At 35.6% G+C, this 26,046-nt stretch overlaps 1 protein-coding gene across 2 annotated transcripts in view; it reads left to right on the top strand.

Moving 5' to 3' along the window:
* The window catches only part of UBE2E2 (ubiquitin conjugating enzyme E2 E2), a 351,397-nt gene that overhangs the window by 505 nt on the left and 324,846 nt on the right, over window positions 1-26,046 (top strand). For both annotated transcript variants that reach the window (XM_006735242.3, XM_081825770.1), the window contains exons 2-3: window positions 5,113-5,296; window positions 15,841-15,891. In XM_006735242.3, the coding sequence (XP_006735305.1) occupies window positions 5,121-5,296; window positions 15,841-15,891 (227 nt within the window). In that variant the 5' untranslated portion in view covers window positions 5,113-5,120. The remainder of the gene's footprint in view (window positions 1-5,112; window positions 5,297-15,840; window positions 15,892-26,046) is intronic.

The raw sequence follows: 26,046 nt of genomic DNA, 5'->3' as shown, positions 1-26,046 counted from the left end.
CTCTCCCAGCCGCATCCTGGAACTAAGTCTTTGCAAAAGTACTGGATAAATGTCACGGTGGAAAGTGCCCGGCTTGATCTTTTGCTATTTTCCCTAATTGCATAATTGCTGCACATGGTGTCTCTCCTGGTGAGTGCCGGGTCTGTCTCCCCCGCCGCCGCACCCCCGTGGCCCTCCTGGGGAAGACCTTGTGGGTTGTGTTTGTGTATACCCTGGTGTGAAGTGTGTGTTGTATTGGTCTTTTGTGAAGCCTAGCGCTTGTCACAGTTTGGAGCCGAAGCCCATTTTTCTCTTCTCTGCAGCCCCCACTGGCCTGGTTTGAAACTGGATTCCCTCTGCCCTCCTCCTTCCACTTCTCCCCCTCTCTTCTCTCATAATGTTTTGATCCTTTTGCCCTTTACCATTTCTAATGAAGATGAAGCATAGCTTCTTGTGGCTTTTTTTTTTTTTTTTTCCCACGACCAACCAGAAATGTCCAATCCATCTTCCCTTAAGGAAATTAAGGCCGCTTTAGAAAGACATCATCCTGTGCTCGGTGGCTGTTAGACCTATTTGCATGTTTTCAAGATTCGTCGTTTTGTGTTGTGTATTCTTGAGAGTCAACTCAAATATTTTTATTTAAAAGTACAAAAGGAAGACCTAGGGTTTACCTTCAGATTATCTAGCGCTTTGGAAAGATTTTAAGCTCTTCTTAGTTTTTTTTTATCGCCTGTTCTTTAAAAAGTGTGTTTCTGAATATGTGATAATAATTCAGTCTGGACCTTGGAATTTAAATAATTGTCTCAGCGATTTGGATGCTCTGGCTCTTTAGCGTTTTGTATGTGGGTTGATGCTGATGATGGAGTGTTTTCATATAATGTCATACCCCATTTTATCTCCCCCGGAACATAGCACCTTTTTCTCAAAAATTGTGTTTTATTTTACATTTTAGAAAAGTTTAGAAATGTGAGTAGGAAGACAAATAACAAGATATTAAATGACAGAATTAAGCATTTTCCTGTTGCAAAAGCTCAAGTGAACATTGCTTTTGCAGTTTTATAACATGAGAAACAGTTATAAGTCTTATCTGAGCAGTAATCGAATTTATGAAGTGACTATAGTTGCTTTTACGTTATCAGTTTATAACCGAGTCATTTCATTTTTATGGAACATGTGAATTTCATTTACTATATTGCTGATTTCTAGGACTGTAATTACCACACAGAGTACATAGGTAGTACAGGCTTAATTTGTGTGTTGAAGAAGGAACAATATCTAAACTCTAAATTTAACACATGTTTGAGGAAAGTCTGTCTTTCTATTTTATGGTTAGAAGCCAAGTTTTACTTTGAGTCTATATTTAAAAATATAGATTTAAATATCTTATTAGGTTTTTTTTTAAAGATTTTACCTATTTATCTGAGAGAGAGAATGGGAGACAGAGAGCATGAGAGGGGGAGGGTCAGAGGGAGGAGACTCCCTGCTGAGCAGGGAGCCTGATGTGGGACTGGATCCTGGGACTCCAGGATCATGACCTGAGCCGAAGGCAGTTACTTAACCAACTGAGCCACCCAGGCGCCCTAAATGTCTTATTAGCTTTAAAGTGATCATTGAAGATGAGCTCTATGTTTATAACCTTGGAATTTAAGTTTATCTTCCTTCTAGATTAGATGATTTGATCAAAGTAGCTAATTAGGAATTGATATTAAAGATAATTTTAAAATGCTGATTTAGAAGATAACTTTAAAGAGTTTTAATTCGTGACTTTTTATTCATTTATACTTTGGAAAGAGAAAACACCAATTTTATATTTATACTTAATTAAAATGCTTGTGGACTGCTTTTTCTTCATAAAAATTAGTTACCACCTGAGTGGTGCAATAATTTTTTTCCAATACTTTTTTCTAAAATTAGGCATTTAAAAACCAAAATCAGGGTAAATTTGCCTTTTTCTTGATATTTGAAAAAGATATGAAAACTTTGTTTCTAACAGTTTCTGTAGTGGTTATTAGTGGTGTCAGATGAATTTATCATCTATAGGTTAAGATTTGGATGAAATAAAGTATCTGAGGTCAAAAGTGGAAATAAAATTTTTTTCTCTATGGTGAAATTATAGAAATTATACCTCTGGGTTTCTCTTTTTATGGAAAGGAACAAAACTTAAGAGTATATCATCATATAATTTATTTATGTGAAGTTCAAAGATGGGCAAGACGTGGTATTAGAGGTTAGGGTAGTGACAGGAGAGGCGGATATGCTGTTTTTTGACCTGGATACTGGTAACACAAGTGTGTTCAGTACATGACAACTCATTGGCCAACACTCACTGTGTACTGTTCTGTATGTATGTTACACTTCAAGAATTTTTCTTCAGTTAAGAATTTCTTTTAATACTTACCCTCTATTGGCCTTCTTTTAGTATCCACATACTCAGTACTTCTCCATTCATTTATTGATCTGTCAGTTTTCTAAACTCCATCAGCCAAACACACTGAGACCCAAACCCATTTGTTAATAACCGCTTTGTGGAGCTATAATCCACATAATGCAAAACTCACCCTTTCAAAATATATAGTATACTAAGTGGTCTTAGTATATATTCACAAGGTTGTGCAACCATCACAACTATCTGATTTTAGAACATTTTCAGCACCTTAAAAAGAAACACCATCCCTATTAGCACTCACTCCCTATTTGGATATTTTTAATCGTTTTTTAAAATTAATTAATTAATTTAGTTAGTAATCTCTACACCCAACATTAGGCTTGAACTCACAACCCCGAGATCAAGAGTTGGCATGCTCTACCAACTGAGTCAGCCAGGTTCCACATTGTAGTATTTTTTAATAGTTCTCTAGAGAGACTAGTTTTAGTTTTCTGATATTCTGAAGCAATTTTTGAAATTTGGGCTTCAGATTACTTCAGATTATGGCTCAGATTGAATCATTGAGTAATCTTTAAAGTAATTATATGCTCATTGCATTATTAGTATGCAAATGTACATAAATAAGAACATTAAAAAGAATGTGTGTGTATATATATACCTATAACTGTATAAATATATATATATTTTGATATATATAACTAATATAATATATAACTGAAACTGTAGGCATAGTTTATTAAGCCGAGGCTCCATGTTCAGTAAAATAGAATTTCATTTCATTTAGGTTTCCATATATTTGTCATGTAATGGATTGCTTCTGGTTTAGGATGTTTAAAATGAATTCTCACTCATTTCACATTTCTTAAAATATTGCCAACAGCATTTTGCTATATCCAAGGACCTTTCCGTGAGAATTGTTCTCTTTCTTACTTCCATGCACATCTGCTCTAACATGCTCTTATATATACATACTTACTAGATTTTAAACTTCTGATATATTTTAACTGAAAGAAGTAAGCTGGAAAAAAAATCAATGTTAAATCCAAGGGTAAGAATTAAAGTGAAATAAAAATGAAAAAAAAGCAAGAAATATGTTAAGACTGTTAGAGCTAGACGTGAAACATACTGATATAAAATTTCAGTATTCTATTAAGTGACTTTAGTGCTCATAAAAGGTGTCACAGCTGTGGAGACTGATGCTCTCCATTTACAGAATAGGTAGAAGAGCAGTCAGATTTCTCTGTCAATGTCTTTCAGAGTGGCTTGTGCAGATCTGTTTTGTTTGGCATGGGGGATGGGAGCCGATGGAGTTGAGAGGGGTGGTGGTGTGTTTGTGTGATGTCTCATGGAAGGCATACAGTATTTTCTGTTGACTCTTCACCTCTCTGTGCTTCCTGATTCTTTCATTCTGTTACGTTGCATTTTGGTTTGTCTTATGATAAAAATTTAAATCCATTAAAGATTTGTATTATGAAATCACTTAGATTTAGAGCAAGCTGTAAGTTAAATCTTCGGTGATGATGAATTTTCATCATCGTCAAGTAGCTATTTATTACTAATTATAGTAATAAACAGTGCTTTATTTGAGGTATCTTTCTTTTACAAAGTGGTTATTAGGTGACGGTAACATGGTGAGCACAAGGCTCGTTAGAGTCTGGGCATTGATTTGTCAGTTTTGTTTTGAATTTGTCAGTACACTCTAAGCTAGTTTGGTCATAAGGGGTGTATTCATAGAAATCAAACTCAGAAATTGATTATGATGGGATGATAGTTGAGAAGGGATGTCCCTTTTCACTTACTAGAATTTTTTTGTATCTGCTAAAGGTATTGAGGAAGTTGAGTTGATAATCAGAGCTGCTTGGGGAGCATGAACTCAGAGCAAAGGGAATTTTGAAAGCCTTCAGGGATATTTTATCCAAGACTGGAAAAAAAATTAAAAAGAGCCCTTCAGCCTCTCAAGACAGTCTCCATTTCTTGTGAAACACAGTTGCTTGGTATATTGCTCGATCAATGCTGACACCATCATGTGGTTCAGTTTTTATTTAGAATCATGTGGGCCTCTGCGTTCTTTTGTGTTCTTCTGTTATCAGAAGATAACAATTGACTAGTTTGGAGGATTTTAATTTAGTAGTTTTCAGAATTTTTAGAGTTGTACATCACCATTACCTAATTTAAGAACATTTGCATCACCCCAAAAGGATACTTCATACCTATTAGCAGTCCTTCCCCATTTTTCCCTCATTCCTAGTTCCTGGCAACCACTTATCAACTTCTCTGTCTCTGTGGATTTGCCTATTCTGGACAGTTCGTGTAAATGGAATCATACAGTTTGTTGTCTTTTGTGACTGGCTTCTTTCACTTAGCATAATGTTTTCACAGTTCATTCATGTTGTAGTGTGTACGTATTGTGCCTCATTCCTTTATATGGCTGAATAATATTCCATTGTATGGCTGTATCACATTTGGTTTATCCATTTATCAGTTAGTGGACATTTGAGTTGTTTCCTCTTTTTGGCTTTATGAATAATGTTACTATGAACATTTTGTATATATATTCTGTGTGTTTTCATTTTCTTTCTCAGGGCATTTTGAGAGAAAAGTTTTGGCAACTCGCAAAGCTGATTTGTAAGTGACCACTGTATTCATTGTGTATTAGTTTTACTTCTTCTACTTTGAGGCTCACTTTCTCTCTATTCTAAAGGTAGTCTTCCCATAACTAAATAAATGATCTTTGATTTTTAATCCAGGATCTAAAATGTCCACTGAGGCACAAAGAGTTGATGACAGTCCAAGCACTAGTGGAGGAAGTTCTGATGGAGACCAACGTGAAAGTGTTCAGCAAGAACCAGAAAGAGAGCAAGTTCAGCCCAAGAAAAAGGAGGGAAAAATATCCAGCAAAACAGCTGCTAAATTGTCGACTAGTGCTAAAAGGTACCTCAATTATTATCCCTGTTTAGTTTTAGTATCAATTTATTGTCTTTAGTTCTATCTTTCTGTTGTATTTAATCATTTTTCTGGGATGTGGACCATGAAATTAATGGATTTTTCTTTCTTTTTCAAGATTATTTCTTTTACATTGTTTTAATTGTAGGCAATATGAACTTTTTAGTATTTATTTATTTTTAAGATTTTATTTATTTATTTCGGTGAGAGAATGAGATAGAGAGAGAGAGAGCATGAGCGGGGGAGGGTCAGAGGGAGAAGCAAACTCCCTGCTGAGCAGGGAGCCCGATGCAGGACTCGATTCCGGGACTCCAGGATCATGACCTGAGCCAAAGGCAGTCACTTAACCAACTGAGCCACCCAGGCGTCCCAAACTTTTTAGTATTTAAAGTCAGTTAAACAGTATGGCAGATTCATAAAGATATATATCCATAGTGTGTTTGTATGTGTTTATGTATTATTAATTGAGCATATATAGGAAAATGTGTGTAAAAGTGTGATAGTTTGATTTACTTGACCATAAATATTTTACTCTTTTCTGTAACACAGGACAGTGAGTAGGATTCTATTAAAATAGTTGTTGAATGATGTGTATTTTCTACTACTCCCTGTTAGTGAAGTTAGAAATGCTGAAGTTCAACAGATACATCTTGGTTTCATTATATAAGGCAGTGGATCCATCTTGATACAGATTTTTTTTTTCTCTAGACAATAGATCTGGAAGGTAGATAGTTGAATGATTCTCTTTTGCCACATCGGTTGCTTATGATGAGAGAAATATGCTTTAATATTGTTTAATTATAGCAAATCTCTTGGAAAATAATTTAAAAGTAGACTAAATTGAGTACAGTTTTTCCTGATTTTGTGGTTTAATGTTCTAATACCTTTTAAAAGATACCAAATAGGAAGCATAGTGAAAGCATTTTGTAAGTTTTAGCATAGTGGAATGTCTGAATGTTGAATGGTAGTTTTATATTTTATTGGGTAGTATGGATTAGGGGGTCCTTTCCTGAAGAACAAAAACCATTATGGTCTAGCAGACCTTGTTTCCCTCTGGCCTAGTCAATTCACAGAATCAGGAAGAACCATCTCAGGCCTCCATGTGGCATGAGTTTCTAGGGAGAGATGTTGCAGTGATAGTGAGTGGTCAGCAACTCATTCCAAGGGGTAGTCGATTGTGGTAGTTGTCCCCTTCCCAAAAGCGTGTTGCTGATCCCTGACTTCTGTTGAAGGAGTTGTGTGGAAGTCAGATTGCCTCAAACTTTAAGACTTTATGCTCGAACATGCCAGTGTGGGGAAAAGGTTTCCATTTGTTTTTGCTGTCACACCACACAAGTCTGGAGGCCTTAGCTGGCTGACCTGACTCCTCTGCTGCCAAAACACAGAATGACCTGCTGCTGGGAAATGGGGGGTTGAGTTAGTGTGGATAAGAAAGGTAAGAATGGAGAAAATGTGGCATCCAGATGAAAGAAAGGAGCTTCAGGTGGGTGGGTAAGAGACACTCAGGTACAGAGTGTGGCTGCATATACACGAGGAAACTATAATTTAGTCCTCAGCTTCTGATCGTAAGGGTTTCCATGTGGCATCTTAAGCTTGTCAGAAAAAGGAGAGGATGGGCTGGCCAGGTCTGTGGGGAGTAGGGTCTAGATAGTGCTTCTCCTGGCTCTGTGCTCAGTTCTCCCTTGATTGCTAGTTAGCAAAGACTCCTGTCTGCTTCTTGAAGTCTGCCTTTTCCCCTGTTTGGGAGTACCACCATAAAATCCCTCAAAATCATATTTCTTGAGTGATGTATCAAAAGACCAAATTCTGCTTATGAGAGATTATTAAATGTACCTTGTGTGAAAGTGAGGATTGCATGAATTTTTTCAAGTACATGGATCATCTTTTACTTCATTTTACTACAGTGTGTAAAACAAAGTATAGTTTACGTATTTAAAGTAGTCCTCCCCACCCTTTTAAGTAGGGGAAAAGATGTAGTATTGAGATGGTGTGTGTGTAAAGAATCCAAGAAGTGCCTGATTGGCACATAATAGAAATCAGTATTATTGCATTGGTTAAAGTAGGAAATATTGTCTGTAGGAAGAGTTGCTTCTTTGCTGAAGGAATCCCTCCACTGACAGATTCATTCTTGTGAATGTGTGATTTTTTTTTTTTTAAAGATTTTATTTGACAGAGAGAGAGACATGAGTGGGAGGGAAGGACAGAGGGAGAGGCAGAGGGAGAAGCAGACTCCCTGCTGAGCAGGGAGCCTGATGCAGGGCTTGATCCCAGGACCCCGAGATCATCACCTGAGCTTAAGGCAGACGCATAACTGAGATTTTTTTTTTTTTTTTAAGAAAACATGTTTCTACACAAAATCTTTAGTTCTTCAATTATAGCACATTTCATGCAATTGAGCACCTATGTGCAAAGTGCTTTTCTTGAGTTACTACAAAATGCATGTAATCACAGCATCTGAGTATTTCTAGTTTAACAACAGCACTGTGTCCTCAAAGGCTAACATATATCTCATTTTCCTAAAGTTTATCAAGTGTACTTGAAAAATATCTACAGGGCACCTGGGTGGCTCAGTTAAGCGGCTGCCTTTGGCTTAGGTCATGGTTCCAGGGTCCTGGGATCGAGCCCCGCATCGGGCTCCCTGCTCCGTGGGAGGCCTGCTTCTCCCTCTCCCACTCCCCCTGCTTGTGTTCCTTCTCTCGCTGTGTCTCTCTCTGTCAAATAAATAAATAAAATCTTAAAAAAATATATATCTACAAGACTTTAACTGGCACAGGGTCTATAAATGACAGCATCAGTGTATGAGACATTACTAGATGCCAAATAAATGTTTTATCACATTTAGTCCTCACAACAGCCCTACGAAGATGGTACCATTATTATCTCCATTTTACAGAAAAGGAAACCCAGGATTAGAAATGTTAAATTATGTATCTAAGATCACAAGGCTATTAAATGCCGGAACCTATAATCAAACCCAGACCCCACCTCTAGAGTTCAAGCTCTGCACTGCTTCTGATAAATATCTCTTATAAAATGACACCATATGGAAAAGACTTCTCATCTGAATAAAAACCAATTAACGATAATCAGAATTTTATTTTGAAACTACCTCTAACTTTGAATATTCTGATAAATACTGGGATCTTTTTTTTTTTTTTGAAGATTTTATTTATTTATTTGACAGAGAGAGAGAGAGAGCACAAGTAAGCAGAGTGGCAGGCAGATGGAGAGGGAGAAACAGGCTCTCCGCTGAGCAGGGAGCCAGATGTGGGGCTTGATCCCAAGACCCCAGGATCATGACCTGAGCCGAAGGCAGCCGCTTAACGGACTGAGCCACCCAGGTGCCCCAATAGTGGGATCTTAATATCCATGGAAGATCCAATCCCTATAATAAACTCAAGGTTCTAAGGCAGCCAGTAAGTAAATAATGTGACCCTCCTATGGTAGGCACTGTAAATATAATGATGAATTTAAAAGACGTGGGTGGGGGCGCCTGGGTGGCTCAGTCATTGGGCGTCTGCCTTCGGCTCAGGTCATGATCCCAGCTCCTGGGATCGAGCCCCGCATCGGGCTCCCTGCTCTGCGGGAAGCCTGCTTCTCCCTCTCCCACCCCCCTTGCTTGTGTTCCCTCTCTCGCTGTGTCTCTCTCTGTCAAATAAATAAATGAAATCTTTAAAATAAATAAATAAATAAATAAAAGACGTGGGTGTCTGCCCTCATGATTCTCATTTTTTTTTCTCAGTTGTTAGAACTTAAGCAAAGATGACAAAAATAAAATAACTCCACTATCAACTAAATTGGGGGAAAGGAAGAGTCAAGAATTAAGCTTTTTCTTTTAACTTAAAAAAATCAGAGGAAAGCAGCATTTTTATACTTAAAATCCATAATAAATGATTAAGTCACTTCAGATATATTCAGATAAATCACCTACAGATCTTCTAGAGGAAGGTCATGAATCACAATTTTAAAATCACAGATTCAGGGGCGCTTGGGTGGCTCAGTTAGTTAAGCATCTGCCTTCAGCTCAGGTCATTGATCCCAGGGTCCTGGGATCGAGTCCCATGATGGGCTCCCTGCTCCGTGGAGAGCCTGCTCCTCCCTCTCCCTCTGCCCCTCCCCCGTGCCTGTGCTCACTCTCTCTCTCTGTCAAATAAATGATTAAGTCACTTCAGATACTGTCACCCATATACCACTTGGAGATCTTCTAGAGGAAGGTTCTGGCATTTAGTAGCGTTGTACAACATGTAGAAAACATGTAGAAACATGTTTTCTTAAAAAAAATCTCAGTTTTCAAGTATTACAGAAAAGTAATGTAGGGTAGGATACAGGCAACATTTAAGTAGGTATTTTATTTAAATAATGGTATAAATTAATTTCATCTATTTTGAGTGAAGAGGAAGATTATAGTAACATCTTTAATCAAGTTTTGCTCTTTGGCAAGAATTTGTTTCTTAAGACATTGGCATACTCTTATCATAGTCTGTTCTCTTGATAATACCTGTATCACTCCTGTTCACAAGTATGTAGTTGGACTATGTCTGGCAGTGACAAATTTTGATGATTTTATTAAATTGACTAGTCAGTTCAATAAAATAACTATTTTGAGCTTGTCATTGAATTGACTGCACTGCTTTCAAGTGTTGATACATCTGTAAATGTGAATTTTATTTTATTTTTTTAAAGATTTTTTATTCATTTGAGAGAGCACAAGTAGGGGGAGCGGCAGAGGGAGGGGAGAAGTAGACTCCGCTGAGCAGGGCGCCCTATGCGGGACTTGATCCCAGGACCCTGGGATCATGATCTGAGCCGAAGGTAGACGCTTAACCAACTGAGCCACCCAGGTGCCCTGTAAATGTGAATTTTAAATCACATTTATTCCAAATTAACTTTGGAGTAGACATTGTGATTTTACTGGACATAATAGAATGTTTTAGGAATGAATGCTATTTGGTTTTAGACTAAATTTTTAAGTTGAAAGGTGGATTCCTGTGTGTTCCAGCGTAAACCTTTATTATATCGGCTCTTAGTTTTCTACATTAGAATGAAGTAGAACTCTTCATAAATATCTTTTGTACTGACTTAACCTTCTTGGTTCTAAATGTACATATAGAAGCTTCTTAATGTTTCTGAAATCAGGATGCATCTTACAGTTGATGTGCAAAATCATTTAATTGATGGTATCTTAAAAATCACAGATACATGGTTTATATCACCATTCAGAATTAAACTTTAGGCTTATTATTTGCAATGACTCTGTTTTCTAGGTTAATTCAGATACTACTTTGACATTTATATATTTATTTATTTATTTTTAAAGATTTTATTTATTTGAGAGAGAGAGAGAGCATGAGTGCATGAGCAAGGGGAGGGGGAGAAGCAGGCTCCCCAATGAGCAGGGAGCCCAACACGGGGCTCAATCCCAGGACCCTGGGATCATGACCTGAGCCAAACGCAGACACTTAACTGGCTGAGCCACCCAGGCGCCCACTACTTTGAAGTTCAAAATATTTTAGTAATTAATGGTGTGATGTTTTTCTTCCTGAGAATAATTTCATTTTTGAAGATTTTGACCAGTTGATTCAGTTGGTTAGAATAGAAATTCTCAGGTGACCAAGGAATACAGTCTGTAGAGTATAGAAAGTCATTTTGGTGGGATGAAGTTTTTTTGTTTTTGTTTTTGTTTTTAAATAACTGCTAAGAAAATATCTTTGTGAATCACTATGTCCAAATATTCTTGTTCTACTTGGACCTGAGTGAGTTACTGAATTTTCTTTAGCCTGAAATATGTGTGTGTTTTATTACTTTTTTTTTATGTGTGTGTGTTTTAAACATGTCAGTACTTATGTACTGCTTCATTTTTCTGAACCATTAATCCAATGTGTTGATGTTAAAATGAGTGCTTCATATCTTCTCCATTTTGTGTAATTTTGATACTATATTCTTCATTTAAGTCTAAATGAATCATGATTGTTATTTCTCTTCCCCTCCCCCCACTCCATTCTTTTTAGCAAATGACAGTCACATGCAGTACTCTTAACCATTCCTGGAACAGTTAAGGTATTAGGTTAAATCTTACAAACTGAAATTTAGTTTGTATTTTGCTTCTGACTTGTTTCAGTAACTATGTGCAATTACTGACTTCTGTATCATAATAACCAAAGAAGTGGCATTGCTGGATGGAAATTGGGAATTTAGGCAATTGTCTAGTTGATTTTTGTCTAAAGAAATAATTTTGTCTTACAAGTTCTGATAAGAGAGAGGCTCTTTGTTTGTTTGACTTAGCAAGATAATTACCTGTCTTTAACCTTACCAGTGTACAATAACTAGTCTTAGTTTCCTTATCTTTTAAATGGGAAATGATAAAACAGTAATATTTAGAGAAATATGTGAGATTTATTTAGTTCACTTTTAATAGACTAAAATCATCATGTGAAAAGTATGCTGTAAGTGTGAATTATTGATACTTTTTCATTTTTCCTCACCCTAAGAGACAGTGCCTGAAATAGCTACCTTCCTTACCCCACATGTCAAGACTGAGAAACTTAATACATACCATGATCACATCTTTTGAGAAAGAATTGAATTGCTGTCGTTAAAAGCAGCGGGACATCTTGCAACTGTTTAAATAGCAATTCTTAATATAATCTTTTCTGTCGAGAAATATAACCATTCTTAGGTGTGGCACAAAATACGTTTTAATATATTGACTCACTGCTTAGAGTTGTCAAGTTTATCAATAAATTGGTTTTTATACTGAATAATTAGATCTGGAATTATAGACATCCAGAGGGGTTCAAGTTCCATTATAGAATCATTTAATAGAAAATTATGAATATTGATTTTTTTTTAAAGTAGGCTCCATGCCCAGCATGGAGCCCAATGTAGAGCCAAACTCATGACTGTGAGATCAAGACGTGAGCTGAGATCAGGCGTCTGATGCTTAACCTACTGAGCCGCCTCTGATTTATCAATTTTTTAAACCAAAAGGGACAGTGTAAGCATGGAGCAAGATGAGTTATTTGAAAATCCCAAAGAAATTCTGTTAAAAAGCTTTCTTTGACAGTTTAAGCTTGCTCTTTTGAATGGCTATTTTTTTGGTCCTCTTGGTTTAAAAACAATTCATAGATGTCGTTCATGTTTCTAGTAACTAATTAAGCACTACAGAGACATTTTTAATGGAAAGCAACATTTTTCTGTCCACATACCTTCCCTATCCCAGTTTTATTCCCTTGAAGCAAACTCCTTTACCCATCTCTGATTTTAGTCCTTCTGTTGGTGTTTCTGCATAACTCTAAATTATATACAGTACTTACATCTATTTGTTGAATTGTTTTTGTTTTTGAAGATTTTATTTATTTGACAGAGAGAGAGAGCGAGAGCAGGAACACAAGCAGGGGGAGTGGGAGAGGGAGAAGCAGGCTTCCTGCCGAGCAGGGAGCCGGATGTGGGGCTCGATCCCAGGACCCTGGAATCATGACCTGAGCTGAAGGCAGACACTTAACGACTGAGCCACCCAGGCACCCTATTTTTGTTGAATTGTTAAATAATATCTTTTGACTCTCTGCTATGAAATTTGAGGATGTAGCTTGTTTACCTACTCTTCCTTCCGTTTCCCTCCTCCCAGTTAATGATAGTTACATTAAAAAAAGAGTAGTGGTTGTCTTTCATAACTAAATAATATATTTAAGCCACTATTTCTTATTCTTTCAATTTTTTTCTTTCTTCTTCTTTTCAAAGATTTTATTTATTTCAAATAAATAAATACAGAGAGACACAGCCAGAGAGGGAACACAAGCAGGGGGAGTGGGAGAGGGAGAAGCAGGCTTCCCGCCGAGCAGGTAGCCTGATGCAGGGCTCGATCCCAGGGCCCTGGGATCATGACCTGAGCTGAAGGCAGATGCTTAACGACTGAGCCACCCAGGCGTCCCCTTATTCTTTCAATTTTCAACAGTATTTCTTGGTTCCCTACTTTGTAAAATGGGGATATTAATACCTTCATTCTGCCTCCATCTTAAACTGGTTTCAGTTAGGTACACTTAATTTTACACCTTGAAGGTTAGTAATATTTACATTGCATAGCACAACTACAATGCATCTTCTTTGTGTTGTCAGTAAGTAAACGAGCAATAAATTGCCAGTGCATTTACTATAACTAAATATTCAGTGCCAGATCAAACAGAATTTTAGGATTAGATTTCCTACAAGTCTTGATCTCTAGGATACCCAACGAGTCATAACATTAGGCCAAATAGATCAAATCTCTCATTTTTTCCCCTTAACATTTGCTACTTGATTTAAAAAGTTTTACATTTTAGTTTCTTTCATATTTGGTCTATGGTTTTCTTACACAGGTGTTTTTCTTCTGGGATTTCTGGTTGTCTTTTTCTCCCCACCACCCTTCAATAATGTGTCTTTATTATATTCTTAAGCACTCTGCAGTCCCCTCTTGTCTGTCTCAACCTGTTTAATTTACACCTGTCTGCTTTGTCCTCCAGAAGTACACTGAAATTCTCATTTCCTTCTCTTTGCTGTTTATTCCCTTTTGCACTTTCAGTATTTTGCCTCCCTGCTCCTTCCTGCCTGCCCCAAATAGGATCTTGAAGGAGGGGGAGGTGAATGTGTGTGTGCTCAGTTTGCTATCATTAATCTGACTTACTCGGTTAGTTTTGAAGTACCTGTTTTAGACTTCTGTGTGAAATTCATAAAGGGTGTTTACCAGTATCAGATCTTTGAGATTTCCCATTTAATTATGGGCTGTATATACTTTTTAAAAAAGATGTATTTATTTGAGAGAGAGAGAGAGACCATATACCTTACCCCCTGTGCGGTTGGGGGGAGGGGCAGCAGGAAAGAATCTTGAAGCAGACTCCCCACCGAGCATGGAGCCCTACACGGGCTTGATCCCAAGACCCATGAGATCATGACCTGAGCCGAAACCAAGAGTCTGACATTTAACTGACTGAGCTACCCAGTCGGCCCTGGGCTGTATATACTTTATGTGCATGTGAACACATCACAGAATCCGTATTAGAAGGAATCATGTTTTAAAGATAAAACAAATCCTAGTTAACCTCTTCATTTTATAGGATGGGGAATAAACCTCTTCATTTTATAGGAAGAAAATTGAGGCTGAGGGAGAGGATGCAGATGTGAGCAGTCTTTATCAAGAACTCTCAATTAATGGTATAGCAGAATTAAAATGAAAGTTTTTTTGGTTTTGAACTTATTAGTCTTGCTCAGCTTCGTAATGCGTCCCCAACCTTGAATCACATGGCTTAGAAAAGTGAAAATTATGTTAGTAGCATTCAACTCCTTTAGGAAATTGAAGCCAATCCTCTTGGAGGAGTCATGTCTATTTCTGTATTTTTGTTCGTTGTATTGAAAAAGATGTGGAATGAAATTGTTTGAGAGTAAATGTTTTTGTTCAGGTTCTTATTTTTTAAGGTACTTTAGTCACCTGTCATCCATTTACCATCACAATAATTACCAGATAGCAGGTGTCCAGTTAGCAAATCCTCATATTTAAAAAGCAAAGGAGAAGTGGTTTTGAGGATTTTTTTTGTATTTGCTTTAACAAAGCCTGTGTTTAATAATGCATGAATGATAGTTAAGAGATTGCTTAGTCTCATAAAACAATGTAGCCTTTGTATATGTATATAAGGGGTTGGGTGCAGTTAAAAGTCAAAGTAAAAAAATAACACGAGGACAAAAGGAGATTTTTTAAAAAGTTCTTTTTGCAATGCAATGACATTAAGATGATTATCCACATATTATTAGGATAGTTCTTGCAAAAGGAATAGTGTCAGATTGGAAATTCTCAATCTGCTCCAACCTAGAGGCTTCAGGGAGGAATACCATGTATATTTGGGTAGCAGTTTCAGGTGTTGGAATGAGATCCTGATAATTCTTTCTTCACCAGTTGATTGGATTACTCAGAATGCTTGGATTCAACTTAATAATCATCTTTCTGTCTTATGTGGAGGTGTTCTAGTGCAAATCAGAAGTTGGAATGATCCATAAATAATGTGACAAAGGTATCTAATTTACACTAGAAATTTTGGTTATTATCAGTGGTTCAGAGAAGTGTTTTTTAAAAGATTTATTTATTTGAGAGAGAGCGAGAACGTGGGCAAGCGGTGCGGAGGGGCAGAGGGAGAGAGAGAGAAGCAGACTCCCTGCTGAGCACAGAGCTGGGCATGGGGCTTGAGCTCACAACCCTGAGATCATGACTTGAGCCAAGAGTTCGAATGTTAACGGACTGAGCCACCCAGGTGTCCTGGTTAGATGAAGTTTTTAATGTTGTTTCTACAGGCTGCATGTACTGATAATGGGCAATCTTTTTACCCTTTGTAGGTGCATTGCCAAAATCAAGGCAGAAGTTATGGCTTGGTTATTATTATATATGATGATTTATTTGGTATTACTATTTCAAAAAAAATACAAATGGGAAATATTTGTGTAAAAGTATAACATTTTAGTGAACTACTAAGACAGTGAAGACATTTTAACATAACTTTGTCTTTATTTTAAAGAATTCAAAAGGAACTTGCAGAGATTACGTTGGACCCTCCTCCCAACTGTAGGTAAGTACTTACGGATTTTTATTTATTTGTATCTTTTGCGCAAGGTATAATTGAACCATTGGTCTGATGTACAACTGTTGTAATTTGATTAGTAAAATATCATTGTAGTTTGAATTTAAATGACTGTGGAGGACGGCTATTGTTTCTGTGCAGAAATGGAATACTTATCAAGTCTGTTTGTAGAGGTATAGTGGGGTTGCCAAACAGAGTAATGCAATAACAATAAGATAATGAAATTATAGAGTAACAAATACAATTACTTTTCAGTGGAATAGGTGTTGGGGCCTTAAATGATTTCTTTAATGGTAGAATAATAGTGTGGCTAAAATATTTGCTATTTGATAATTCACTTGTTACCTTGTTGGAAATTGATTTTTAAAAGTACTGGAACATTGAACTGTTTTTTCATGGTTTACATTATTTCTCGGCTGTAGCTAAGTAAGAATGGGTGATTTGAGGCAATGATGTTAAATTTAAAACTCTCTCCTTTATGACCGCATTCTTCAATTTTCTGGTCAGAGTTTATTTATAAGAAGTAATAGTGCTTGCCTGCAAATGATTAATGATATACAGGTAGATAGAGGAAGAAGAGAAAAATGACCTCCTGCCTTATACTAGATCTTGGGTCTGATGCAATAGTTGGAAGATTGGCTGTTGGTCTCATATAAAACATTTCTTTCTGTTTTGATATGAGGTCAGTGTTGGAACCAGGCCATCATGGCGTTTCCATAGTTTAAATTCGTAGTCTTGTGGATTGAAGGTGAGAGGGCAGATTACAGGAATATGTTGCTAATATTGAATGAAGGTAGAATTTATTGTTTGGTATGATTTCTGATTTTACTGATCTTATTTTTATGTGAAAGCAAAGATAGCAACTCTACATATTAATGAAAGTGAGAATTTTGCACATGGCTATTTGATACTTGGCTAGTTGGAAACTTGTGTAGGAAAAGTTCTAATAAGGCTTTTTATGTTTGTGGTAAATCTAATGTTCTTTGTATGAGAGTCATCTACAGTATATACCCTTGCAATAATAATCAAAGAATGTTTTATTCAAATAGAACAAATATTTCTTTGTTAAGTAAAACTGTTTAACAGAAAGACTTTTTATCACACTTAAGACTGTTACATCAAAGACATTTTCAGATGGCAAATCATTGGTCGCTTTGGTCACCAATTCTTGGAAATGCATTGATTGTGGAAAAACTCCAGTTTGAATGAAACCTAAAATCTCTTGTTTCTTGTGACAGTATTCATTTTAATGGTTTGAATCTTTTTTAAAAAAGTAGTTTAACCACATATATTATTTTTGTAATCTTTTTACAACTAAATTGGTAAATATATGAACTTAGTTTATATACTTATTTGCTTAAATTTTGACAACAAATTACTGGCAAAATAAACTACTTTGTTTTAATGAGCTTGTTTAAGGCTCATTTTTAATAAATGAAATCCACGTACAATATTATGTGATGGTTAGACTGCAACTTCGTTATAAGATGTATTATTTTCTAATACATTAGTCTAATTTAGTTTTAACTTACTACGGATAATAATTTAGCTTGATTAAACCAGTGTATTATAAACATGCATGAAAACAAGTGTGAGGAAAGGAATTACATAATGGCAATTATTTAAATAAACTAAAATAATTAAACCAATTCTATTTAAAGTTAAAAAGAAAAGTTTATAATGTCTGAAATTTGGAGTTTTACTTTTTCATTAAGCCACAGTTAATGGTATCATTACTGGTCATGTAAACTCTTTATAAATGAAGCGTTTTAAAACGTGGATGTGACACATAATAAGCCCTTTGGTAAGTTTTAGGAAAGATACCTACTTCGTTGTTTTTTTTCCCCAGTTTTATTGAGATATAATTGATATATAACATTGTAGAAAGATATCTACTTTGGTTAATTTGCCTGCTTGTGGGAATTTGCAAGGAAATTCATTTAATGGTATGAAGATTGGATAGTTAACAAGTTTGCTTTAGAAGCCAGGTTTGTGATTCAGTGGCTTTGGCTCCTTTTCTTGATCCCAGAATAGTTGATTGAACCGGATGAGGCAGAGATAAAGATTATATCCACCTTCATGTATGTGGTGCTCCGCTTTGGCAAGCAAAGGATCCTCTATGTTGTGGCTGATTGGGAAGTGGTGATTAGTTCTACAAGTCCTATGTACTTGTGCTACTTAATATAGATGTCAGTGTGATTGTTAAGTGGATTACTGTGGCCTTTGGATTGTTTGGTGTCAAATATTTGGTTGTGGTTTATAGTAAATCTGCCCATCTTTATTTCAGTGGGAATGCGGTTACTATCTTCAGAAAGAGAAGTTAGAGCATAATTTTTGTTTGACTTATTTTTGGCACAAAGTTAATAGTGCTTTTGTGGTTGATTTTTAAAAGTTCTGTGCTGCCTTCATCTGTGTCCTAATGACTTAATTTATAGAAATTAATGAGTTAATTTATAGAAATATACTAAATTAAAGTTATCTGCCTAGTAGAGGGAGTCAAAATCACATTCCCCTAGTACTCTCTTTGTTATTACCTTTACCAGCACACAGCCCTCTCTAAATCCTGCCCTTTGGTTGCCTGGGTAGTTGTTAGCTCACTATCACAGATAAGATTATGTATGAGGGAACATCTATGGGTTTACCTGTTTAGACAGATTGGAACAGGTATTTTATCTATTATTGTCTCATTGGGGATGGTTGTGTGTCACATTCCACTTAGAGTGTGGCTTACTCTTATTTTCTGGAAACTTAACAGACTAGTACGGGCCAGTTGTGTGTATTTGTCAGGTTAGAGATGGCATCTCTGAATTTTGGTGCATCTCTTATGTGATGCCCGGTTAAGCAATTCTTGGAATTATATGGGAGGAACTAGTATGTGTGTAAGTATTCTGTGAGTCTGTCATTTAGACATGGTGGGAATATAAAGTCTTTCTGGATTATATCATTCAGTGTAGATGGATATGTTTATGTAAGGGATTTTTAGGGGGACTGCTGTGGTATTAATTTTTTCTTACAGGTTTTGAATGAATCTAAATTTTTTTTCTTGAATCTAAATATTTTTAAAGCATCCAAAAAAAACTTTGATAATAGGTTGAATTATTTCTTCTTATGGGAAACATGCCTATATATCTTTCAATTTTCACTTTTTCTGTTGTCTTTAAGGTAAAAATGCAATAATACAGTTTTTTAAAAACTGGATTCAGTTATCTTTGGGTTTTTTCCGATTAAAGCCTGAGTTAATGTTTAAAAACAAAACTTCATGATACACCTAAGAAAAAAGTTTCTGTTCGTAAAATCATAGGTCTGTAGGGCCATTGGCATAGAAAATTATATATAGTTTGGGTGAAATTGGTTGTATATTTAGAATATTTCCTGTAAGTAGTAGAATATATTTTGCTTGGTTTCAACTCTTATGGTGGATAACATAATTGACCCATGACATTTGCAAAGGCTCTCTTCTGAGGTCTCTTCAGATCCGTAAATGTTTTCGTATTGCCAGCTGAGTTGGAGTTACTGGTCTAGAATTGCTTACTATTTCAGTTCCTTGCACACCAGCTTAGCTGGATGGAGCCAGGAAAATTCATGTTACATCCTTACAGAGTCCTAATAGGTAAAATTGCTGCCGCTTGTAAATGACTGTATGTCGTGACTATCACGATTCTTCACAAATTGTCAAAAGCACAGATCTTGAATCTGTAAATGTGCTGATATGTTCATTTCCCTTTCCTTGATGCTAGTGGGAAACTGGGAGTTAGCTAGAAAAATCTCCAAATTAAAATTAAGACTTTTGTCATCCAAAGGGTAACTTGTTCTTTTGTATTGTAGGGAAACTAAACGCAAATTGTGTCATGATCTGTGTCCAAGTTTGTATTAACTGCATGAGAATGGAAATGACAGAGATCCTTACTACTTTTTGGAAGTAGAGACTATGATAAAATGACTCATTTGGCTTTTGATTTTTGATTTAGTAATTGAGAAGTGTAAGGAGGAAATACTAAAAAAGGATGTAGTTCAGTTATAAGAGCAGTTTTCACTTTTTATTGCTATGTTTCAATGATCTACTCATTGAACACAGGCTCTGCTTTACTTTTAAAAAAAAAACTAATTGGCTTTATTGAGATGTAATTTAAAGCGTAAAATTCAGTGGCTTTTACTATATTCACAGAGTTGTGTAACTATATTCACAGAGTTGTCTAACCATCAGTCAATTTTACAACATTTTGATCACCCCAAAAAGATACATCAAACCTTTTAACAGTCACTCCTTCCCCATTTCCTCCCAGCACTCTCAACTTCAAGCCCTAGGTATCCGTTTGTTCTGTCTCTTATAGATTTGCCTGTTCTGGACATTTTGTATTAATGGAATCATATAAAATGTAGTCTTTTATGACTAGCTTCTTTCATGAAGCATAATGTTTTCAAGGTTCATCCATGTTGTAGTGTGCATCAGTACTTTTATCTTTTTGTCTCTGAATAATATTCCATTGTGTGGATATACTATATTTTATTTATCCATTCATCAGTTGATGCACATTTGGATTGTTTCCACTTTTTGGCTGTTATGAATAATGCTGCTGTGAACATTCGTGTACAAGATTTTGTGTGGACATATGTTTTCATTTTGGGGGGTTTATACGAATTGTTGAGTCATAGAGTAACTATGTTTAACGTTTTGGGGAACTGCCAGACTTATTACAAAGTGGCTGTACCATTTTACCTTCCTACCAGCAGTGTTTGAGAGTTCCAGTTTCTCCACAACCTTGGCAGTTGTTCTTGTCTGTCTTTTTGACGATAACCATCTTAGTAGGTATGGAGTGATATGTCATTGTAGTTTTGATTTGCATTACCTGGATGAATATACTGATGATGTTGACCATCTTTTCATATGCTTTTTGGCCACTTTTATATCTTCTTTGGAGAAACGTCTACTCAAATCTTTTGTCCATTTTTAAATTGAGTTATTTGTCTTTATTGCTGAGTTGTAAGTGTTCTTTATTTATTTTGGATACAAGTCCTGTATAGGTATGTGATTTGCAAATATTTTCTCCTTATCTGTGGGTAGGTTTTTTTTTTTTTTTTTTTTACTTTCTTAATAGTGATCTTTGAAGCGAAAGTTTAAATTTCGTTGTAGTCTAATTTACCTGTTTTTTTCTTTTTGTTGTTTGTGTGTGTGGTGTTACTTCTAAGAAACCATTGCCTAATCCAGTACTACAAAGATGTACACTTATATTTTTCTTCTCAGGGTTTTTTAGTTTTAGCTAAAATTTTTATTTTGATCCTGATCCATTTTGTATATGGCGTGAGGTAAAGGTCCACATTCATTTTTTGTGTGTCTGGATACCCAGTTATGTCAGCACCATCTGCTGAAAACACCACTGAATAGTCTTGACATCTTTGTTGAAAAATCAATGAATTATAAATGTGAAGGTTTATTTCTGAGCTCTAAATTTTATTCCATTGATCTGTATGCCTATACTTATGCCTGCCAGTACCATATAGTCTTTCTTTTCTTTTTATTGACACAGAATCTTGATTATTGTAGCTTTGCAGTAAGTTTTGAATCAGAAACTTGAAGTTCTCAGATTTATTTTTCATTGTCTTCATTCATTATCTGAGGTGTTCCCAATATAGGAGAGGCCATGACTGGACATAAATCTAACCACTGTCTCACCTACTGTTGATGAGAGCCATTTAATAGTGGAAATTGTATTTTCCAGTTCATAGTAACTGAAGCAGTATGTAGGGAAAATGTGTTTGTGTGGGTTAACATTTTTCAAAACTATATGACAGAATGGGAAGGCATTGAAATAGAAATTGGGGATAGTGTTTATATAGGAATGAACTCTGTAAAGAACCTCCAGTACAAAAATCCAATTATTGCCAGTAATTGTTTTCCTTTTGGTTATTGTGGTAATATATTTTATGGCATTTTTAGCTTTTCAAGGATTTTCATATATTATTGTCATTTAGTCTTGTCAATTACTCTGTGAGAATCCTGGGGTTAAGTAACTTGCTCAGAGTTGCACAACTAGTTGATTTGGATATAAATCCAGGTTTTCTACTCTTTCATCCTTTATTATTTTACATGTATGACTAGGTAGAAAAATACATTTAAAATTACATTTATGGCTCAGTAAAGAAAAAAAAAATCAACATGCAAGGCAATCCAAAATATCATTTGTATTATGTTTGATTTATATTTCTGAATTCCATGAGACAGTTTTTTGCTAAAACATTTTGAAAAGGAATTTTTTGAGTAGAGTGATTTCTACCACTCTCCCTTGTGTGTGTGTTTGTGGGTATACATATCTTAGTGTTAGTATTATTATTACTGGCACTTTTTCAGGTAAAGAATTTCTGTACATTTGACAGTTCTTAACTCAGTGTTTGCAGATGTCTGCACTTTTAATGCCAAATTGGTTTTTCCCAGTTAGCCTGATTCTAGGTCACCTTCCCCTACAGTTTATTTTAGTATTTATTGAGGGCTTAATATTAGGTCTGTGCGAGGGCAAGTGTAGGCTACAATAAGATATCCTGGTATAGTTCCTAATCCTAAAAATTGGCTAAAACTAATTGAGAGATAAGACATATAGATGTTTGGAGAACCAAGACTAAGGGAATGATGATACTCTTGGCAGAAACTGCCAATATCTGTGGCTTCTGCAAATCTTAAGATTGATGCTTTCCTCTTTACTTTGGTTGCCCAGAAGCTAATAGCCTTCTTTACTTTTTTGACTTTAGTAGTTAACTGTGTTTTGTGTAGAAATCTCAACTCTGATTGTATTTTATTTTCTTACTCTTTCCCCCCAACTGTTTTTGAAGTGTATCTTCATTTTGTACTTTTATACTACATAAATTTTTTAAGCCCCATCAGTCTTTTTGGAGTGAGGCTGATGATTAATAAATAAACACTATGAATAACTGAAAGGTGATGTCAATGTGTATTGGTTAGCAGAAGGCTGGAATGCCTCTTTTGAGGAGTCATTAACATGATAAAATTTAAATATACATTGAGGACCTGTCTTATATAGGATACTGAATTATTCATATTCTCTTTCCTTTCTTTAGTACAGATAATTGAGGAATATTTTTTATTTACTCCTAGGAGTTCTTGACTCCATTGCTGCAGTGTTGAGTGGTTTTGCATAGACTTTATGAAGACAAAAGTCCTTAATATTTGAGATGCATTAAATGGTTAGAAAAGCTAAAGAATTGTTTGGAATAGCACCTGTGGGTTGGGTAGCCATAGAGTTGGAGTACGTGTACAGTGTGACAGAGAATGAGAAAACATGGTCTTACCTTATATTCCATTGGCATTAAGAGTTTCAAGCTTGTTTATATTTTCATCTCTGTACTTTTTATGATTTTAAAGGTGTTCTCCTTCCTTACTGCCAAAAATATATGTATGTTTTCTTTTTGCCTTTACCTTGAGGCTGACTTCACCTGGGGCATAGCCAACATAGAGCCTTAACGTGCTGTTACTTCAGGTGTAATTGTTTGCTGTCATGTAACTTTACTTCAGAACTGAGCTGGGGAAGACATAACTATCTCCATGAAATCACCAGAAATTTTTTTACTTTCTTATTTTTTTTACTTTTTTATTTCAAAATGTTAATTTTTAAAATATCTGCCTTTAACTATAGATTTTAAAATGTTTATTTCATAATAAAGAAAAATGTTGAGTGATAAAGTGAATTTACTGCCCATTACTTGCTGTCTTTGATATTTTGTTTCCTTTTTTAAAATTCTTTGCTGTTTTAAGAGCAGTACAAGAATGTGTCTGAAAAAACATGTGTTAAATGATCACATTGGGATTATATTATAATTTATAAAAGGAACAGAACATTTTATCAATTATTTTATTTTGCCCAGTTTTAAGCTGGTTATTATTTCAGATTTATTACTTAAGCACTTTGATAGAAGGTGTCATATTACTTTCTAACATGTGATATTTTAATTCACATTGCTGTTTTATCTTTTAAGTTGTCCTGAAAACTGTATTCTTTAGTGCACTCAATGCATTTCTTTACAGTGATTATTATATTCATGAACTTAAATATCTTTTATCAACTAAGTGTTATTGCAAATAACAAGTAAAATATTTTGTTGGTATATTTTATTTTGAGAACAATGGAAAATTTGATTTTTAAATTTATGTTGTCAAAGTGTGTTTTTTGACTTTTTTGTTCATTTAGAATTTTTTATTAAGAATGTCTGCATAGTTTAGAGACTTACTGGGATGCTTTAAAGGTATATCTAAATCCCCATTTGTGTAAAAGCAGTACATTGTGCTAAAATGTATAATAGAATTAGGCAAAACTGTAAGCTCAAATTCATTTTCTTTTTTTTAAAAAAGATATGTATAAGATATTTATTTATTTACTTACTTATTTGACAGAGAGAGAGACAGAGAGGGAACACAAGCAGGGGGAGTGGGAGAGGGAGAAGCAGGCTTCCCGCTGAGCAGGGAGCCCAATGTGGGACTCTGTCCCAGGACCCTGGGATCATGACCCGAGCCGAAGGCAGCTGCTTAATGACTGAGCCCCCCAGGTGCCCCTCAAATTCATTTTCTATTCCAGTACATAGAGTGTAGAGACTCTCTCCCCTCTGACCTGTATGGAAGACGAAGCCTAGTAATAATGTGAAATGACCAAAAGAAGAGGCATAGCTCGCACATCAGAGCCAAGGTTCCTGCCTTGGCACCTGCTGTTCCCTCCAACTAGAATCTAGCACTTTCCACTTCTACACCCACCGCACTGTTTTCAGTTCTCCTGAGTTGTAAAATGTTACAACTATTTTATCTATTTTACCCACTTGGGTGAGAATGCTCTCTTCAGTCTCTGTATTTCAAATCCTAGCATTTAGTTGATGTTCATTGTACCTATATGTGAATAATTATACTAGGGAGCTAACAACTATTGAATGCTTCCAGTGTTTGAGGCTGTGTGCGGAATGCTTTACCTGCATTATCTCTTTTCATCTTTATGACTAACTTTGAGATATCTACTACCTAGTATCTGTTAGCTTTATAAATGGGAAGAAAGGCTTAGAGGGATTAAGTAACTTGTCCAAAGTCACATAATAAGTAAGTGGCAGAATCAGGATTTCAGTTTTGGCGTTTCTGACTTTAGAGGCCAACTGTTTTGAGACTTTGCTAGGCAGGTCTTTCATTTGCAAAATAGATAGAGGTGAATCTGTCTAGAATAGCACTGCTCCAGTAGAACTTTTTCTGTGATATAAGTGTTTTGTATCTGTGTTGTTCAGTACAGTGGCTACTAGCCATATATGGCTGTTTAGTACCTGAAAGGTAGCTAATCTCATTTAGTAAATGAACTTCTAATTTTGCTTAATTTAAATTTAGATAGCCATATGTGATGAGTAACTATTGTATTACACAGCACAGCTCTAGAAAGACTAGAACTTCTCAAGCTTAAATTTATGCTTAATTTCCATTTTAGGTAAATTTTGACCTTTTTAAATTGTGCTTGTGGTTATGTAATTATACCATGTAAGTACTTGTCCCCCTTCTCTCCTTTCTTCCCACCAGCCACCATTGTATTCTCAGTATCAGGGATTTTTAAATACTGCTATTTTTAGATCATCACATGTAGTTCCCATAGTTAAGTAAAAGGTCTTTATGAATATATTATAAAGTATTGGGTAAATATTTATTTTTAACTTTTTAACAAAATAAAAGCAATATTGCAAATTATTGTTTTTAGGTGGATTCATAATATATTGAAACTGGAAAGCATATGGTCTGGCACTCTCAAGCCCAGAGAGAAGGTGGCACTTCCCATGTGCAGTTTAACGAGAAAGCTGGGACTAGCATTCAGTTCTGAGAGTTCATTGTGTTGCTTATTTCATTGATAGGATGGATATGTCTTATGGGCTCAGAAAATTTAGTTATAATTAATGCAGACAAAGAAAATGGAGAATTTTTATCCATGATTATGAAGTCCATTGGAAAGGTATTGGAGTTATTTTGTCTGGAGAAGTGAGGGGGCCACCATAGCTGTGTTTTAACTGTTTTCAGAGCCATAAAATCGGGGAGAGATTAATTTTACTCTGTGTGATTATAGGGAGTAGAACTAGCACTGCTGTGTTAAATTAGAAGGAAACCATTTTCTTCTTGATAAAAAG

This window comes from Leptonychotes weddellii, chromosome 1, assembly GCF_054177405.1.
Source record: "Leptonychotes weddellii isolate Sample4059 chromosome 1, ASM5417740v2, whole genome shotgun sequence".
Lineage (NCBI taxonomy): Eukaryota > Metazoa > Chordata > Mammalia > Carnivora > Phocidae > Leptonychotes > Leptonychotes weddellii.
Note: the sequence above shows the minus strand (reverse complement) of the source record. Positions and strands in the feature narration are given on the sequence as shown.